A 15,235-nucleotide genomic window follows, 5' to 3' on the forward strand; every position below is an offset into this window, starting at 1 on the left:
GAAAGATCATACTTGTTGGCTTGGCCAGTGAGCAGAAGAATCTGCATAGTGCTACGGTTTTCCTTTCATTTCTCGTATTAACCAGTAAACTGCACCATGCCATTTCTGAGAACTGAGGTACAGGAAAAATGTTAATGACGGGAACTAGCAATGAACTGAAGTACTACAGTCTTCTGTACACAGAGGTGTATGTTTCTATCTGAACACTTGGCTAAGCCACAGCGTTGGTCACACTGCCAATCGAAATAAATGGCACTGCATGCATTAGCAAGGTCTGAAATTCTTCGCAGGCAGGAGGAAGGTGAGATGGATTACAGTCACTCTTGATTAGCTACAGAAAGTCCAATAATATGTATTTTAAAAAAGCACCCATAAATCAGCTGTCTGTACTGCTGCCATACATCAGAAGCCTGATTTCTTGGCATGAGCAGTTCTATCAGGACAGCCATCTCCCAGCACCTGCTTACCTGCCAGCAAAGATGCTAGAATTAGATTAGTTCAAAAGGGAATTCCCCCAAGAGGCAACTTACTCTCTTCAAGATTAAATGCACCAAACAGTTAAGAAACTTCAGTACCTGGAATTATGCATTTGTCTATATTAGTAACAGATTTCAAAGAAGAGCAAGAAAAAAGGTAAAAGCCACCCTATAATCACGTTTTAGGAATTGATGAATTCCTATTGGAACAACTCAGTGAAACTTCATACAGAATATTGTTGACATTCTTGGCCACACCAGGGCAAGACACGGCAAGATTTTAATGCGTTGAGCATCATGAATATCTGAGATTCGGGAATCCAGTCTCAGTTTTTATTACCATCCTACGATTCTTCAATGCATACAAATTTGATCCAGTTAGTTACTATCAGATGCCAAATTAAAAAAAGAATTTAGAGAAGTCAGAAAGAATTATCATTTGCATACTGTTTAATCTTACTGAATAGTAAATTGCTGATTACTCAATTAAGGCCTATATTGCTGGTTTTGGGGTTTTTTCCCCTGCAGTCTCCTTTTTGTCATCCAGGTGAACACTAACAGTCCTTCGGGAATCTAGTTACAAATACAAATGTAGTCATCATTCAACATATTTTTTATTAACAGCAAGTGAACCAGTGATCCATACTTACTTCCATACTTCATTAATTCACACTGCATGTGAATAAGAATTCCAAATTCTTTTACACATCACACAGTGGAACCGTGATGTTGCTAATTTATATTACTAGCACTGCCACTGCCACGTAAATACCCTGATGGACAGGGCAATTTTTGCTTAAAACAATTAAAATACATTATTTCCAGGTCTAGACACAACAAATTTGGATAAGACACCAATCAAATCTCCACTAAACGTCCCTGTGTGTTATGCATTGAAAATAAGTAAACAAGTACTGCTTTACATAAAAACACAAAACAATTCCAGTTACTCTGATAATGGTCGAGAGGTTTAACCTGGGGAAGAACACATCTGAAACACGTCCCAGCCCCTGAAGCCATGGCAGAAGGAGGGACAAAGGGCTGCCTTCACTGTCACCAGAACCATCAGGATACCAGGATCAGGAAATCAGGATGCTTCTTCATGGTAGGAAAACAACAAAGAAAGAACAGGAGCAGCAGCACATCACGAGAACAGCGTGTGAATCCTCCCTGAAGACAGTGGCCCTACTCCACACAGCAGTGACACCACACTGCTGATGCCTTTATTTCTTGTCCACTGCTACTTTCCCTCAGATTTCCCCATTTGCACCTCATCCCACTCACAAAGCTGGTGAAGGAAACAGAAATCTGATCATCAAGGTATTGAAGGTATCTCAAGGTGTTGAAATCCAGGCTGATTTTAGCTACTGGAAATCTCAAGGTGTTGTGACTGGCTGATCGAGTTATTCTTTTGGAGTTGGAGGGGAAATCTTTGGGATAGAAGAAATTTTTTTAGTAGGAGAGTGAAAAGGAAAATTTAGTGTTGAAAAATAAATTGGGTAAGGGACTTGCCAAGACATACTATCAAGGCTTAGCAACCTCTAAAATCAGCCCAGAAAACATTTTTTCCCTCAACTATGTCTTACCTCTTCAATGTTTGACCTTTATCTTAAGGTCTGAGGACTTTTTTCTTCCTGTTTATGCCACACCAACCACAACAGGACCCTGCTCCTGACTGTTCTGCTTTGTGCTTTACTAAAAGAAAGAACTGACTCTTTTGTGTGCATCTGCCAGAGCACAGAAGGAGCAAAGCTAAAACCTCTGCTTTGGTGCATTTTCTGAAGTAAACAAAAGTAAAACTATTCTGCAGTGGCACTCCATGTATGGTGTACTTAACATCATCATATTAAATGTCCAGGAGAAGACTTTCTTGGATTCTGAGAAAAGCAAAGGATTACACAAAGTTATCACTTAGCAAGGGGGCCTGTGCCAAATGCTTCCCAAGGGAACAGCTTTCAATGAAGAATTAACTAGTATATGCAATTCCATAATTGCAAGTCATGAATAAGAGCTAGCATCCATCACATTTTTACATATTTTTATAAGCATGTTGCTTTTGAGCTTTCTCCAGGAAGTAGTTCAGCTTGCCCCAAAGGTTCCATAGAATTCAACAAGATTTTCAGAAAAACAAACCCAAATTCTGGGTCCACTCATCAAACTAAGGTTTGGTGTCTGACTAAAGCAAATGAAAGATTCACATCATCACATTTTTTCCTCCCTCAAAAGCTATTAGCACCAACTGAAAACTTAAAATAGTCTTAACACCAAGCAACATCTTTGCTCCATCAATGCACATCAATGTGTTGAAAACAACTGTAATATGAAGAAAAGAGCAAATATTTTAAGGCAAACTGTGAAATGAAGAGGAGGGCTATTATCAGGAAGTATTCTTTTGTAAAATGTGAATATACTTTTGGAAAATGTGATCTCACCTACTCTGTGGAACAGAAAATAGAACTACTTCACAAAACTAAAATTACATAGGAGAGTTATCCAAAAGGATGAGGCTTTTCAGTTCTGTTGCACAGCACAGAGACTAAATATATTACTCAGTCCTTTAAGAAGACAGAGAGAAAAATAAACAGTATATAATAGTTACATTTTCAACAAATATGACTTACAATTTCCAGCAAGTACTGGATCTTACCACAGCAGCTTGGTTTCAGTAACATATAGCTTACTGTGCAGCAGTAAACCCTGCAGCAAGAAGGCCGTATTTGACACCCAGCATGGGAAACAGTGGAGCGGGGCAGCAGATGCACAAAGTTCTGTTACAGCAGCACTGCAGCAGCTGATGCTCTCAGGACAGCCCTGAAAAGGATGTGGGCTTGCTGTACAGCCTGCATAGAGTCATGCAGGACCCAGAAAAACCAGCTGCTGACCATGTCCATGTCCAAGTCAGGAAGAAGCACTGAGAGAAACCCTTCCCTTATAAGAGAAATAGATGCCAATCATTGCAGGCTGTTCCCTGGGAGTGGCAGCACCATACACACATTTCCCATACATTCAGAAAACTACGCACCACTAGTGTGAGGCAGGAGCCTCAGCCTGGCCTTCCCAGCTGCCAGGAAAGCACCTTAAGTTCAGTGACACCATAAAGAGGTGAATTAATCTGAAGATTAATTTTTCTGCTGCTACTAGTTTGTACAGTTCACATGCATATCCATTAACACAGAGACTGGAACCCACGTCCTTCCCAGACAGCATGCTCACCCCAAACCACAGTGCTACTCCCACTCTCTATATCCTCAAAATGCCACCAGCCTAACTTCTGTTCCAGATGCCAGACTGCTGAACACCACAGCACCGAAAGTCCTTAAGGAATAGGAGTTTCCACATTCCAAGAAAAACAGCAGTTTTTATTATTTTATTATCACAGTGTTGTTCTAAGTAATAAAAAAAGCAATCCAGGCATTCAAGACTTAGTCTCATGATCTTAAAATATGAATCAACTGCACCATATGCACTGAAAAACGGGGATCCACTGAAGGTGGAAGCAGTGCTTTGTCTTGCACTTTTCTCTCATGCTTCAGATTTTCTCCATCCACATCAGTGAACCCTTGATCATGACAGGTACCCGAGTCCCTTCCTCCTCCTTGGAGATCAGTGGTCACCTAAGATTCTGGCAACTCAGGGGTAATTCCTCTGTTACATATCAGAATTGCCTTTTTTGCTGGCCTTCTGTTAATCCAGTTGAATTTCCTAATTCATTTCACTGCTGAGAACTGAAACAAGAAGGTCAGCACTGGGGGAAGATACATCAGACAAAACCGAGGCCAGATCACTACTTTCAGCAGCATCCCTGGCTTAAAAAGACTGAGCCTACAGCAATGATCCACTCTTTCAACAGCTTCATGACACATTATCATTCCTATTTTATAAGTAACAGTCTGGAATTAAATTCTTATTATATAAGTGGCAAAACTCCCACTACCTTCTGTAAGAGCAAGACTGGACCAAATGTTGTTGATAGTCAAAAATCCCACAACTCTAACAAACAAACTAGGAAAAAAGTCTGCCAATGTATCATTTTTACATTCACCTAATTTCAGTCTCACTGCTACAAACAGTACAGAGAAACCAGAGGATGTTCCTTTCTAGGAGAGGCATTTAGGACAGGATGCATTCTGGAGTTCATTCTCCTTGTCGGTAGTTCTTTAAAATGAAATGTCAGGGTCAGACAACTATCAGGAAAAACAAAGTGCATTTTGAAAAACTTGAAGAAAAAAAAAAGATTTCTTTGATACTTTATGGTCAAACATCTGCTAAACTACTATTTTTCCTCAATTATAGGATACTCAAAGCAACAATTATATTTGTTGTGCTCAGATTTTGGGGGATATAATCAGCACTACCAGAAAACAACACAACCTCTCTATATATATCTGTATGTTTTGCCAGTGCTGAAACACTGGAAACAAGACAAGGACATTGACTAAGTACAGTAAACCTCTGGTTTCTCAGCCCCCTAAACTGAGCACTTTCTAACATTTAATTCTGTTTGTAACTTGGGAATACATTTCTTTGAGGTGGTAACCATTTTCAGTCTCTGCTGACTTCTAGAAATCCAGGTCACTCTGCATTTCATGTTTCTCTTCTCCCCAACACTACAAGCATGAAAGTTCCTTCCTCACTGTAACAAGACCAAAGGAAGAAAAAAACTTTCTCTTTGACCCAACACCTTCAAATCCTGGGATACATTAAAAGTGAACAGAGCTTTTTTTTTCTCTTAGATAAAAATTATAATCTTTCCCACCGTGCCCTTTTTGTTGTGCAAATCAGACTGAATCTCGGAATTTGACATCTTGGCACATTGCCTAGTCCTGAAAAAGAAGATACAGAAACATGGACTTTATCCATGAGATCGCAAGGTCCTAAGAAGCATCCTGCACATCAGAACTGTCTCAGCCTCCAGTGAGACAAGCAGCTCTGAGCCAAACTCATATCTGGGCCAAAGTGGGTAAATCCAGGCAAATCCAAGACATGGACAAAGTTCTGTCCATGTCCCATATGGTTTTCAGTCCCAAAGGCATGAGTTAGGTAGAACACCAGCAGGAAGTGAAACACCCCTTTTAACCAGGAGTCAACACTGGCTCAATGTCCAAGGCAAAAATACTACTACTACTGAGGGCTTCCTGATTCTTTCTCCAAGTGTTGTGGATTTTTTTCCACGCATTTGCAGCATACGCTGAAATGGAAAGTGAGCAAACTTAGCACGTGTTCTGCCTATTTGGTCACTCTTAGGAAAGACAGGTTTGAATTTCCATACACAGAAGGGAAAACGAACCCTCTCTTTCCAACATCCGAAGCCAGGTTTCTAACCACTGTTACAGTACTGCCATCTCAATAAAGAGCCCTTCAGACAGTTAGCTCTGGAAGCAGAGCTCCAGGAAGAACTTCATGGGCACACATGGAATGCGGAGAGTCCAGTATGAAACACTCAACACACATGAAGAGAATCAGCTTTTAAATCTTCTGCCAGTGCTTCCTACTTTCTTAGCTCATCAGCTCTCATGACTGGTGGCACATAAAGGAACAGAGGAATACAGAAAATGGCAGAGAGAATGCAAAAGAAACAGCCTCTTGTGCCTACCTTTGAACAGGTGGGGTCACCCCCTCTTGCCGTCACACTGACTCAGTAATGATGAGACCAAAAAGCAGCCATCTAACAGCTAATGCTCAGTCTCCTGGCACAACCAAGCATGGCTGATTTGCACGACCTCACTGTGCAGCAACAGCAATGCTATGCCAGCAGAATCAGCATTAAACATCTTGTATCAAGTTGCATTATTTTGATTACAAGATGACTCACGTTCCCACAGCTTCTTGGCTAAAACAAGAGAAATCAGATATTCCCTGACTGAGGGAAATGGTTCAAATATTTTAAATGCACTGTATGTCAGCCTTCTATCCCTGTTTCTCAAGAAAAGGGTAGAGTGACAATCGCTGGTTAAAGCAGAAGAATCTGGGAATAAATTCCTCAGAAGCAATGAAGCAGTGGCTTTAAAAAGCTTAAACATATGATTTTCATGCCATGTTCAAGATGAGGTGCGCTTTAGGGCCTACTGAGCAGCACACCTCCCAGCTCCCAGAGACTGGGGGCTTCCCTTGGCTTCCTTGTCAGTTCAGTTTGCGGCCACTCAGCCCTCATAGCAGGAGCCAAGGGCTTACAGGGGGCTGGTGAGCTGTGGGCATGGCAACCTGCCACAGCTCCCACACAGCGAGATGAGGGTAGAAGAAATCTAAAGAGCCACGAACAATAGGATAGGTTTTGCCACAAACAATAGGGTAGGTTTTAAGTGAAAACAAAGTAATTTCCTCAGGAGGATTCCACCACGTGTAAGAAGCTGTCTGCTCTTCAGAAGAGAGCTGATTACCATCCAGCTTTCTCACACCAATATGTACACCTCTTCAGAAACACGGCCAATCTTGAAGGAAAGAAAAAAGGCAAGGAAGAAAGATGATGCTGCATTTCTAGCATCTGACAGTAGAAACCAGCACTGAAAACAATCTTCAATCATCAGTACAATAAGATGCTTAAAGACAAAGAAAGAAGGATCCAGTTAGCCACTGTGAGCATTGATTTAAAAAAATAAATAAACAAAAGGCAAACCCAGGTGAGTGCAAGTGAGTGCACAACTGAGGAAAGGCAGCAGCAAGGAGACTTCCCAGAATGTGAAAATGTCCACCAAGATTAAACTGCCAGTTCTCTTTACAGGTTCAGTAACACTTGCCTAACACCAAAGCACCACTTTAATTTTAGCTTGTGTTTTAGGAAGCCCGGAATAGGAGTGCAGTGGATATAAAGTAAGTTGCAGGTTTAACCTTTGCTGTAAATATTCTACCGAAGCACTAAGCTTCAAACAGATATTATTAATGGTTTCAGTTGTATTGCATTCTAGGCAATTTACTTGAGTAAGGCAGAAATACCACCAACAAAACTTACAGCAGCAGTTTCTCAGAGCAATTAAGATTTATTCCAAACATATCTTATGTGTCACCATTTTATTTTGTCATATTTTGTAGGACTATGCATTTTTTCTAAACAAAAAAAGCCTAGAATTTGCTTCATTTCAATCAAAAAGCTCACTGTCAGAAAAAATGTACAATTTGTAAGAGAAGTATGATAGAATGTTGTCTTTTACATCCTAAATTTCTTTCCTTATAAAGGAACCTGATAGCATTTGAAGCTGTCTAGGAGTAAGTCTACTATTATTTATACCAGACAGAAGAAGGTTCTACACAGCAAGCGCCACACTTACATGTACAAAAAGACAGTCTTACAAACTAGTTCATTAGCAAGCAAGATGATTTCTGGGAGCTGAAAAAGACTGGTTTTTGCTGAGCTCTAAAGATCATTCTTGTTCCTGAAGTAGCACATCATGTATGTACTCAAAGTGTACTGCTGTACTCAAAAGCAGCACACTTTTCAGCAGCAGGTGCCAAAAACTTATCCATGCAAGCCTGAGACAGCAAGTAGAAAGGAGGAGAAGGAAGCGGGGAGAAGGAAGGACAAACAGACACCAATTGCCATGCTTAGCAAGGGGCTGGCACTTTGCAGGCTCTGCACAAGATTCTACTCTTCTTTTTGACATTTATTTATTTATTTTTTTTCCCAGAGTGGAGTACTGAGCTTGGCAGGGCAGAGCATGGCAAGAAGAGCAGAAATCACATGTCAGCTCAGCACCCCACCTAGAAGGGTTTTCTCTGCCCCCCCCCCCTTCAATCCCCCCAAGTCTCCTCGCCCAGTAAAAAAGGAACGGCCAGATAAGCCCATATCACAGGACCAAATTGCCCACTATCCTGAGCAGAGGAGCAGAATGTTTGCAAACGAGTTTTCAAGTCAAAGCACAGATTTAAAGGAGGGTCAGGAATCAACTGGAATTTTACAGCTCCATTCAAACAAACTGAACCATCAGACTGCACCACAACCACGTCAGGCATAGAAGTACTGGTAAATTAGCACCATGTCCTGCAGAACCATGCTAGCAGGAATTAAACTTTAGTTTGTCCACTGAGAGAAAATACTGTTAGAGGTATGATACAGTTTGGCATTAAAACATAAGTATTACCTTCCGGAGGAGTTGCAACACTGCTCCCAAGTCCCAAAATAGCAATGCTGTGATTCCTTGGTTCCAGCATCATGGCAAACTCTTCTCCTCTTTCCCAGTGAGGTACTTTCACAGGCTCCAGGTGCACATTCTCCAGCCCGTCTTTCTGCAGGGCACTGTACATATACTTGATGGCTGCATCTAGATTTTTTGAACCACTTAGTCTAGGTCCTATGGTATCAACAAAAACAGCCAATCTTTCATAAGATCTGTTCTGAGCTTTTCCGTAAACAGCAAGGTCAATTATAGCTTTAGCAATATCGTAATAGCCAGCTATTTCACTTCTAATGTCTTCAAATGTTTTTGGGTAGTTGCCACCTCTGCTCAAAGACTTGCCAGCATATTGTGGCAATAAGTTCATGAAAAATATTAAGAATAGGTATTTCATTTTTTCCTCTTCTCTACAGATGGCCTGTTGGAAGAGAGAAGAAGAATATTAAAACAAAAAAATTACAGAGTTATCAGCAATAGTCTCTCTTGTTATTTGGATTGGCAGACAAGCCAAAATGTAAAGTAGTCAGTTTATCACGAAAACGCTTTGATCAGAACTGCCAGGAAAGCAAAATCAACTTGAGGACACAATTATTGAAAACAAATGAAAAAGATACTTAGACCACTGGACACAGCCTTTGTTGTGGTCTTCAGAAATGCTTGTGGAATGCAGCATCTCTTTAAACAATCACATCCTTCACTGAATAAAAACCCTGAGCTGCTCCCATCCAATAGGAGCTCCATAGCTCCCTTCTGGAGAAGCAGCGTTTGTCAGAAGTGCTGAATTCAATGTCTTCACACAAAACATCTGGACAAAAATATTTCTTAAACCATTCATGAATAAAACTGCTTCTTAATCTCTATCTTTGTAACCAGGAAAGCACTTTCCCTCATGCTAGAAATACATCACAGAAATTTAAGTCCAATGAGCCTACAGAGAAATTATTAACTTCTTCACAGCACAAACACGTGATTACCAGAGAAATCAAATGTTTTATTAACATGTTCATCAGTTAAGGAGTGACTTCCTAAAGCAGCACTGCAGAGAGGTGCGGTGCCAGAGGTGCTGACTCTGGGTTGAGTACTACAGTAAGCTTCTTTAACTTCATAGGATAACTCACTGATCTTTAAAAGTTCTTATTTTTAAGACCGGTCGTTCCTGTAAAACAGATGGGTTGTCTAAGTGCTATTAACTGAACTGACAAAGAAGCCTCTGAAATCAGCTGGAGTAGTTGCAAAGCTCTTTTACAGAACAGAAAGCATGAGTATCCAAATGAAAAATAGAAAGGTCTTCATTGATATATGCATAAGGTAATATAATCGCTTCATTTTCCTTTGAAATTAAATTTGGCTGAAATCTGATTAAATATTGCTCTTCAGCACTAAACACCCACAAACGAGCACTAAAAAATAAGGCTCTTAAGTCAGCCCTATCCCTGCAGATATGAAGAGACTTGAAAAATAGTGACATGACAAAGATTTTGATCCATCATTCCTGCCATTCTCATGGACTTTCAAAGACACATTTTTTCAAAACAAATGAGATTTGCCCCAAAATACAGTAAAACTAAAGCCTAACATTAACCTCTATTCTAGAAAAGACGTTTTACTCGGAAACAATTTCTCTACAAACAACAAATGACTATTAAGTTGGATAACATGGATAAAATACAGGTAAAGCAGATCTGTACACCGTAAGTATAACCAAAAGCTTTTATCATTAGACTTCCAGGTTATCCCTACTTGTATTTATTTAGTACTTCTTACGAGTTATACCCTTCATTTTATAATCACTGACCTTAGGAATTATGGTAGTACACTCACTTAGTGGTTTTGATTCATAATGTTATAGGCATACAGAAAGCCAATACAAAAGTAGGTGGGAGGCTGTGAATGCAGAAGTATACACACATATAACAGGCATCATATACAAAAAAAAAAAAGTTACTTTTTAAAGTATTGCACAGAACAGGACCTTTAACTTAGAGTATAAATTCTCAGTCATTTTGTGGAGTAGGCAAGTTTCACAAAAGCCAATAACTTTATAAATCAAACTGTCAGAAGGAACCAGAATATTTGTCTAATTTGACCACCAGAGAACGATTGCAGAACATGCCTGAATTCACTCCTACTACCAAAAGCCACAGAGCAAACCATCAGCTGAGCAACTCTTGAGGGAGCAGAAGTGAGGTTACACCAGTTGTGTACCCCTGGAAGTGCATGACAACTGTACTGAAGCCTTCCACCACTCTGAATGAGCTAAACTAAGAAATTACATTCCCATCTACGCTTGTTACAGTGAAGCACAAATAGCTGAACTCATTTTCTCACCATGTTCACTCTGGATTATTTTCCAGCGTTTGCTAAAAAATAAATAAAGAAAGCCTTTGAAACAATGAAGACACCTCAACATACAATGAATTCTGCCATCACATCTAACATGTCTCGTCTCATTTCCTCTCTTGTCCTCTATTAGCTTCAGTGGATTTATATTTCCACCTAGAAATCTTTGGCTCAGTGCAATCTTCAGGAACTATTCCTTTCACTTCCCCTCATTCAAGAAACACGTTAAGGAAAACAAGAATCTCAGAAATCCAGATCTAGGTTTGGTAGTTTGTACAGTTGCCACTTCTTGGTTTGTTTGGTCTTTTTTTCACCATACTCTTTCGAAGAAGCTTTACCATGACACAGCATCCTAGGAGGAGAGCATTATCAACTGCACTAAAGAGTCTAGCTGTGTGAGTGAAAGCTAAATGCTTATTCTCTCTATATGCTACTGTAATAAAGCACTTGTAACTTTGAAGCATAACCTCTGGGAAGTCAGGAACATGCATATCACAGAACAGTGAGGTTGGAAGGGATCTCTGGAGGTCCATCTGGTCCAAAAAACCTGAAGAGTTTATATCCAGCCATTGCAGCACTCCAGTCTCTGCACGATCTCAACAAGACCGCAGCCCCACAACTGCTCAGAGTTCTCTAATTCCTTGAGTTTATTCCCCACACTGCATGTATTAGCATACAGGCACTCAGAAGCACAGATTGCCAATGGAAGAGGCAGCACCTTTCTGAGAGCTGTAAGCTGACCAGCTCCCAAGAAGGCTGGGAGACCCAGCAGGGACGCATTCATAAGACACCATCTTAAATGCCAGCTGGTACAATAAGACGGTTTTGTAGAATGAAAACACAGAAAGAAGGAAAGGATTAAATCACATTGCCAGAATTCACAAATCACCAGAGGGGGGAAAAAAAAAAAGAAAAATTCCTTGGAGTCACAAAGCCCAGCTTATAGGCTAATCAGCGCAAACCACCAGCTTACCTATCATAGGCCTTTGTGGGCCTTTCATAAACAGCAAGTTCAACAGTAGCTTGAGCAATACATGAATATTAAACTGTTCTCTTTAACTATACAAATGTCTCCTAAACTTGAGACCACAGCAGTAAAATATTCCTGAGAGTGATGTGCTGCTTTCCCAAAAGAACAACAGAAATCACCTGTGACTTCGTCTACGTACAATAAATCCACCACAAAGATCTCCTCTCCTGCTGTAAGACACGAGGCAAAGGTCTGGCAAAAGCTGGAGCTGAAGACTGGGGTTATCTCAGGACACTGACAGAGAACTGTAAAAAGCCTGTTAGAGTCTGAGCTACTGTTTATTTGCGGTTATAGTACACAGAGAGCATTGGTGTATTTTTACTGCTAAGCTCTGTACTTTCCCCATACTTCTTCCCTTTGGACCAGTTAATTACAAGCTCACAGACATCCTCTGCTACACACATCAGCTATTTTCTCAGGGCAAGCATGCTCGTCCCTTGTTTTTTGCCAGGCTCATCATTCACAAGGGAGCAGGGAAGATAATCTGATTTTTGACAGAAAACAAATTCTTGCCAAGTGGAGTAAGACAATTCTGTGGAGTTACTTCAAAAAACTTAAAATTTTGGGGGGCTTTTGTTTGATTAAGGGCTTGAAAATCTACTAGACAATGGCTGATATACTTAAGTTGTTGAAAGGAAAACACAGGAAGAATTTTTAATTACTATTTAAGACCTCAAGGAGCCCCCAGCTACCAAATTCATGCATTTTTTTCAGTGGAGAAATGAAACCAGTTATCACATTCTCCTTAACTAAGAAATGTTTCCTTTGCTCTTTCTAGCCTCATCCAAAACCAGCAGCACCCTTGCTCCAATGACTGCTGGAGAGGATCTGAATTTCAGGGCCACGCTCCTTCCCTGAATTTCCCACTGAACACTGAAAACAGATGTTTCCACAGCTTTTGAGGACGCAGCCAGCAATGTTTCACTACCTGTCACTGCCCGCTGGTAGAGCACATAACTGATTTCAAATCCTGAGCAAAGGCACAAGGATGGAACCATAATGCATCTCACCTTCCTTGAATAGTCCAGCATAATCCAGTCAGTAACTAGAAGCATTCAGAAATAATTTCTTGCTGGGTAAAGTAATGCCATACCCTCTTAGACTGCAGTACAGGAATCACTCTACTGCTAATTCAGAGAAAAGAGCACATCTGTTGACACAGTCTGCAACATCAAGTTTGTCACCCCAGTGAATCAGAAAGTACTGGTTCTTGCACATTTCATTAGCTGGATTCAGCAAGTAAGCATCACTATGCCTGCCAAATTAAAAAATAATAATAATAGGATATGCACAAATCTTCAATGCATTTAATTATTCATTGAATGTCTTCAGTAAAACTTCAGAGCAAAATCAGATAGAAAGAAAACATGCTTTCAGGAAGCACCATGCTTTCTCCAAGTCCTATTAATGCAACTAATTCTGTTGGTCCTTAGTACAAAATAAGCATTTTCTAGGGGTAAGAACCTGGGATCCCCCTTGCTCTTTCAGCAGGCAAGGATGCTCGAGAGAGCATTACAGTTAAGCTTCCTCTAGTTTATTTCTCCATATATGTACATCTTACATGCACAGAAAGGACACAGAAGGGTCACATTCCAGCCAGTCCTACAGCCTCATGTTTAGGGTATTCTAAAAAGTGAAGCTTTCAAGAACATGTAAAACCTCTAACTCCCACCTTTCACTTCTCAAAATGGAACTTCTAAATGCTGGCACATTAAGTAAAAAGTGGGAAGCACCACTGCTCCTCCTGACATTTTGAGCAGAACCAATAGCCACTCACGTATTGGAGACTGCATGTTTATGGCAGATGAACTTTGTCTCTCAAGACTTCAGCAGGGCTTAAGGCTCCAGCCCAGGAGGTTATACAGGTTCCTACCTTTTAGACAATATAGAAAATCTGAGACAAATTTCATTGAGAAAGTCTGGAGCAAGGAAGAACTGCCCTCAGTGGAGGAGGATCTGTTTATGGAACTGACGAAGTATGGGCTGGATGAGCAGGCACTGTAGTGGTTGAAAATGGACAGGACAAGCTCAGAGGCCTATAATTACTGGGACAAAGTCTACTTAATGGCCAGTAACTAATGGCGTCCCTTAGGAGCCAATATTTGGTCCAATTCTCTTCAACACTTTCATTAATGATCTGGAAGCTAGGACAGAGTGCTGCCTTTGTAGCTTTAAGGTTATACAAATTTGGGAAGTGTGGCTGATGTAAGAGACAGTTGTACTGCTGCTCAAATTGAGGAGAGAAATGGGCAGACAGGACCTTTATGAAGGTAAACCCTGCAAATGCCTGAACGGAGGGTGCAAGGAGGATGGAGCCAGGCTCTTTTCAGTGGTACACAGAGCCAAGAGAAGAGATACAAATTGAAAAGCATGAAATTCCATCTAAACACAAAAAAATGCTTCTATACAGTAAGGACGGTCAGGAGCAGGAACAGGTTGTCCAGAGGACTGTGATGTCTCTGGATGTGGAGATATTCATAATCTCACTGAGCACAGATGGCCTGGGCAACATGCTGCAGCTGATACTCTGTAGCAGGTGAGTCTGGACTACAAGAGCTGAAGATGCATCTCCTCTGGTTTAGGTCCATTATTCCGAGTATGAAATGGACCCATAAACACAAGCTGAAAGTACTGGAAAAAAAATCAGGGGAGAAAAAGTTAGAGATGTAAAAGAGAAATAAAAGGCAAGAAAAAGTATTTTCCAGCTCCCGTGAGTACTATAAGGGAATAAAATGTACAGCATGTTACCTTCATTGTGCAGACAGCGTAATAAATGCATTTAATAGTAGCTAAGCAGCTACTTTAAAGATGCTTGAACCTATTGTCTGATCCATTTGTCCACAGTTAACTATTCTCTTTGATGTTAAAGGGCAAGATCATTGGGATCTTCATCTTTTCTGGCACCATTATATATAACAGCCTTAGCCCACCTGATCTGTAAACAGCTAACCTTTGTTACAACCATTACAATCATTATAATACAAATTACTTAAATGTAGCAGATGGAAAATTGCAGCAGAAAAGATAATAGAAAAAAAGAAAGTTATCTGCTGAGAATTCTATCTCTAGCAATCAGATAACTGAAAGAGGGGCAGAGGGAACGGAAATAAGAGAAACAAGAAGGAAAGCAATGCTTCTGCTTCAGTGTGGCAAAGTTTTCCCAAAATCCCAGTTGAAAATACAGACAAATGGATGCAAAGAGTTCACAAGAGTCCCAGTTATGGGAAACGTGGGAAAGGAAAAACAGTAAATTAAGGGTATTAACCACGTAATTTCTAACTGTC

General features: G+C 40.5%; 1 protein-coding gene across 3 annotated transcripts in view; it reads right to left on the bottom strand.

The window, feature by feature from the left end:
- CPQ (carboxypeptidase Q) overlaps positions 1–15,235 on the bottom strand; it is a 166,875-nt gene that overhangs the window by 137,137 nt on the left and 14,503 nt on the right. For all 3 annotated transcript variants that reach the window (XM_048940009.1, XM_048940008.1, XM_048940007.1), the window contains exon 2: positions 8,549–8,999. In XM_048940009.1, coding sequence (XP_048795966.1) covers positions 8,549–8,975 — 427 coding nt within the window. In that variant the 5' untranslated portion in view covers positions 8,976–8,999. The remainder of the gene's footprint in view (positions 1–8,548; positions 9,000–15,235) is intronic.

The sequence above is a fragment of the Lagopus muta genome, chromosome 3 (assembly GCF_023343835.1).
Source record: "Lagopus muta isolate bLagMut1 chromosome 3, bLagMut1 primary, whole genome shotgun sequence".
NCBI classification, from domain to species: Eukaryota; Metazoa; Chordata; class Aves; order Galliformes; family Phasianidae; genus Lagopus; species Lagopus muta.